This window comes from Austrofundulus limnaeus, unplaced genomic scaffold (assembly GCF_001266775.1).
Source record: "Austrofundulus limnaeus strain Quisiro unplaced genomic scaffold, Austrofundulus_limnaeus-1.0 Scaffold157, whole genome shotgun sequence".
NCBI classification, from domain to species: domain Eukaryota; kingdom Metazoa; phylum Chordata; class Actinopteri; order Cyprinodontiformes; family Rivulidae; genus Austrofundulus; species Austrofundulus limnaeus.
The window spans coordinates 1,147,842-1,153,415 of NW_013952559.1; the positions used below are offsets into that span (position 1 = coordinate 1,147,842).

The following is a 5,574-nucleotide window of genomic DNA, read 5'->3' on the forward strand; positions in this document are numbered from 1 at the left end:
AACAGCATCAGAAAAAAAGAAAACATTTAGCCATAAAAAACAGAATAAACGTAATTGTTTAAGTAAACCTTAGCATTATCTATTGGATAACAGACCTGAACGGGGGGTGGTGAGTTAGCTAGCTTACATTTTCGATACAGGTGGGGGGGGGACTCCAAAAACGTAAACACAAAATACTAAATAGTTAGGACGCACAGGTATTATGAAAATGAGCTGCTGTTACATTAAAGTAACTTCGAACAGTAAGTTTTTCGATGTAAAAACAATTCTGTCTAAAGTTTTATTTCTATGTGCCTTCGTGTGATTGGTCTTGTGCACCGCTTCAGGCAATCCCATTGGACGTCTACAGTCGGGGGGTTGACCCATCTACGAATGATCTGATGTGATTGGAAGTCTACGGTCAGCTTCCTTGAAGCTGATTGGCTGTTTGTGGGTCTGGATCATGATCCGGATCATCACCAAATTTTATTGGTGTGTTTGTTTGGCCAATACGCACTTCTGGTGAAAATTTCATGAAAATCCGTCCATAAGTTTTTGAGTAATTTTGTCCACAGACAGACAGACAGACAGACAGACAGACAGACAGATAGACAGACAGACAGACATGGCTGAAAACATTACATCCTCCCTTGGCAGAGGTAACAAGTGGATTTTAGTGAAATAAGTGTCTTCAAGTAAAACTTTACTAAAGGCCCTGTCACACTGTAAGKTTTTAGACAACTTRTGCTAACTTTTCAAATGTTTTTTTTTTTCATTAAATCACTAATAAAAGTTAGATATTTGATCAATTTGTTAGAATTCCAGGATGTGCATGCCTAAGCTTCCAGTTGAGTTTTTACATTCCATCTTTAATATAGTTTCCTAAACCTTTCATAAATTGGTATGTCTGAAACACCGTAGTGTGACAGGGCCTGCCTGGCCTGGCTCTACAGACTTTACCTTATATCTGTGTTGTGTGCTTGACATATTTTAAACAGTGAATAATCATGTAACTACCTATAGGATCTGAATTCAAATTAGGCAAAACAAAATCTTATTTAATCAAACATACAAAGCCAGATGGGAAAAAAAGTGTCAATTCAGCAATCAAAATGTAATTTTAAACAGAAACTGAAGATACAGTAGAAGCTTTTTTCATTTGATCAATACTCTTATATGCAATTAGGTTAAAAATGAGCCAAAAATTTTGTATTAAGGATTTTAGGAATAGCTCTGGTGGCCATCTTAAATATGATTGATGTCAATCAGTTTTAAATGTGCATCCAATGACAACTTTAAAAGATCCATTAAAATATGTCCTCTGGTTCATGAAATATTTTTGAAAATACRGATGAGCTGTAAATGCTTTTCTTCTGAAAATTATTTTACGTTCTTCAGCAGATTGATTTTCATAGGACAGGAAAGCACTCAAAACACAGCATATTATCCATTTAGATTAGATTATTTACAGTACAACCAATAATAATATAAACTTCACCACTTTGTGACTGTACTGTTTAGTTTGTTTCTTTTGCAAAGCTTCTTAACAGCATTTATCACTTCTTCTGTTTTTAAAGAGTATATGATAGGATTGAGCATAGATGGAACTGTGTGGGTTAAACTGGAGTTTAACATCCTAGCATTTGGATGGATATAGGTCATAGCAGCTATATTGGTGCCCACCAGTGGTAGAAAGAAAAGAGCAACAAGAATCAGGTGAGAAGTACAAGTTTTCAGTGCTTTAAGTCGTTGATCCTTTGATGTAGTCCTGCTCAGTGCAGCAGAAATACAAACATAAGTTAAAAATATCAAGACAAGAGGAAGAAAAATGACTATGGTTATGACAGTATAACCCATATTATAACTATTAGAAACATCATTACAGGCCAGACGAAATATTGGTCCATGATCACAGAAAAAACTCTGTATCACCAACGATCCACAGAAAGAAAGACGATTAATAAACCCAGCTGTGGTTGCCGTCATACTCATCATAAAAATCCATGAAAACAGCAGCATAGCAACTACAGATTTATTAGTCACAATACTGTGGTATCTTAAAGGGAAACAAATTGCTATAAATCTGTCATATGCCATTGTCACAAGTGTCCATGACTGCACAAATGTAAATAAATAAACAAAGWACATGTARCTTAAACAAGCTTCATAGGCAATATATCTCYTGTCAAATAAAAATGTGTCCAACAGTTTAGGGATGAGAGMAGTGCTCCCACACAAATCTGTRAAAGCCAGRTTAGAYACAATTAAGTATTTGGGAGTATGAAGAGTTTTCACAAAGTAAATAACAGACAGGAGGAAACCATTTCCAAGAACAGTCATGATGTRAACAAAACACAAGAAAACATAATAATATTTAACATAAGGCATGTTGGAAAATCCACTGATGTAGAATTTTTCAGGCYGAACAAAYGTGGAGTTCAATATGGTGACACTTTTTTCTTTTAAGTACATTGCTATTATCTGTTTTAAAAGATGCAATGAATTTAGYCAAAAAACCAACAACCAACACAACAAAAATGCATCTGTTTGACAGAAGTAGCTCTAACCTGACTCAATTGTAAGAATAGAAAGTGTGTTCTGCTCTAAAGTGAACAGCACTATGTTGTACTTTTATATGTTACTGTCTGGTCATGTATTGGCAGTTGACATGCGCCATTGTGTGACTGTCTAATTTGTTTATGTTATAAACAATATGATGCAACTTAAGCTCTTGAGGTGTTTGAAGATTGTGTTTGTCTCTTGAAATTAAGCAAGTAGAAGTACTTTGTATGTTTTCTTTTTATTTAAGCTTGTTTAGGGAATCAGGAGCTAATTTGCTAGAAAAATATAGATAACTACACAAACACAAGCACACATATAGATTTTTTTTGTTGGGCCTCAGGTGATAATGAAGTCTGAACAATAGAAAATGTTATAAGTGGTTGTGGTGGTGAGTGATTGACGGTCTTAAAATAAGGATCTTCTAGTAAAACTTTACTTAGGGCCTCAAAGAACCTTGGGCATGCCCTGCCTGGCTCTACAGACTTTACTTCATATCTGTGTTTTGTGCTTGACATATTTTAAACAGTGAATCATGATGTAACTATATAGGATCAGATTTTATAATATGCAAAAGTCCTATTTCATCAAAGATGCAAAGCCTACTGAAATGAAAAAAATAATTAATGTTGATTTAGCAGTTAAAATTGCTTAAATAATTAATTAATTAATTAATTAATTAATTAGAATATGTATTTTTAATATTTATTATATTTTTTGTTCTGTTCTTGGAGAACAGAAGTTCTGTTCACTTTTTCCCTCTCTCCTGCCCTCCCTTATCTTTCTCTGTTTTGCTGCTTGGAGCCTCCTCCACGTTTTCATCCAAAACCAAAAATTATGGATTTATTTTTATGGATTTGGTTAGCTGGTTTCTTAATAAACTTTTGGAACAATTTTTTTCCCATGGGAGGACATGTCAGAGGTGGGACCTCTGTTCTGCTCTGTTCAACTAGCTGGATCTACAGTATATTTGGATTCTGATCACTGTTCTACAAAACAGCATTGGTGGCTATTCAGGCCATTTCCTGGCTGCCTGACCAATATGAAGGATTGCCGTTCTTTCAGCACTCAGGCTTTTGCCTTGAGTGAGCAGCTGGTGACTTGGTCTGCAAGGGGTTCTGCTGAGGGTCGCGGGCCGGCTGTGGTTCCTGGACTTTGCTGGCGAGATGGAATTGATCTTGAAGAAAGCTGAGAGCTCAGCTCGACGGAATTGTCCACACCATTTGTCTGATTGGATTCACCATCTTGAGATGTACCAGCGGACATTAAGGCAGATGGAAAATTGTTATTATCTGCCTGACCGAAAACATTTTCTCTGTTCCCAAACAACTGACTACAGAACTGTGTGTTTCCCCCCCATCCCCCGGTTGACATTGAAGGTTGTGGATTTAATTTCTCCGTGGTGTTTACATCGACTTGTGGCTCCTCCCCCACTTCTCCCCCCACACACTCTGTCTAATCTGATTCCCTGCAGGTCAATCTGTAGCTGCACATAATGAACAAATCAACACCAATATTCTGAACTAATGGCTGAACTATGGGTTTTCCTTTGGGGARGCTGGGTTCTTCAGATTCATTCCCTCTACACTCACTTACTCCTGTGGCTAATAAATGTGCTCTTGCTTGTAGATTTTTTTTTCATAAACACAATGGTGTATCATTATTTGTTGATATAATATGATGTTTTGTTTTGTTTTTCCTCATCTAACCTTCTGTGTTATTTTGAATTTTCTTTTTAAAGGTAGCACAACCCCTGCTGGTTGCCGCATGACCTGATCACCTGTCCCCCCATCTTTTTTGTCATATGTGTCTTCTTGAATGGGTGTTCTTTAATGTAATTTCATTGTGCTCCATACGATGACAATAAAGGCATAATCAATCAATCAATCAATCAATCAATCAATCAATCAATCAATCAATCAATCAAAATTAGATTCTTTGTAAATAGAAACTGAAGATAGAAGTTTTTTTCCCAACTCATTCAATAATTTTGTATTTAGGTAGAAAAAAATCAAGCCAAAATAATTCCCAAAGCAATTGTTTACTATGTTTTTCCCCCACAATAATAAGCACAACTAAATGATTTGAAAGGAAATAAAAAAAGTTTTACTTCCAAAAACCAAAAAAAAAAACTTACAAGATGTGAAACCAGATATACAAGTAAACAGAAGAAAACAGGAAGTGCTGAAATGGACATTTCTTGAAATAATGCTTGTGATCTAATGTTTTAAATACCACACCAAATTTTAGTAAAACATATGCATTTGTACACTTGACTGGGATATAGTTATTTTTGTGTTAAAAGTTTAAGGATTGGTCTTGGTGGTTGTCTCGAATCAGAATGATGGTAATGAATTAATTATACATCCACGGACAATTTTAAAAGATTCATTAAGATCTGTCCACTGGTTCATAAAATACATTCAAAGAGATGGATAACTGTGAACTCTTTTTTTAAATATTATGGTTCAGAAAATTAGTTTTTGTGGGACAGGAAAGGAACAACAAAACACAGCATATGTACTGTATTATCCATTTAGATTTGATTTTTTATAACATATTATAATATAAAGACTTTACCACTATGTAACTGTACTGTTTAGTTTGTTTCTTTTGCAAAGTTTCTTAACAGCATTTATCACTTCTTCTGTTTTCAAAGAGTATATAATAGGATTAAGCATAGATGGAACTGTGTGGGTTAAACTGGAGTTTATGATCCGAGCATTTGGATGAATATAGGAGGTCATAGCAGCTATATTGGTGCCCACCAGTGGTAGAAAGAAAAGAGCAACGAGAATCAGGTGAGAAGTACAAGTTTTCAGTGCTTTAAGTCGTTGATCCTTTGATGTAGTCCTGCTCAGTGAAAAAGAAATACAAACATATGTTAAAAATATCAAGACAAGAGGAAGAAAAATTACTAAAATAAGGACAACATAAGCCATATTATAACTATTAGTGAAATCGTTACAGGCCAGACGATATATTGGTGCATGATCACAGAAAAAACTTTGTATCACTAACGATCCACAGAAAGAA

General features: G+C 35.1%; 1 protein-coding gene across 1 annotated transcript in view; it reads right to left on the minus strand.

The window, feature by feature from the left end:
• Positions 1–1,473: 1,473 nt before the first annotated feature.
• LOC106523441 (olfactory receptor 1-like) overlaps positions 1,474–5,574 on the minus strand; it is a 9,159-nt gene continuing 5,058 nt past the window's right edge. Inside the window, exon 2 of the mRNA XM_014016856.1 lies at positions 1,474–2,431. Within this exon, the coding sequence (XP_013872310.1) occupies positions 1,474–2,431 (958 nt within the window). The remainder of the gene's footprint in view (positions 2,432–5,574) is intronic.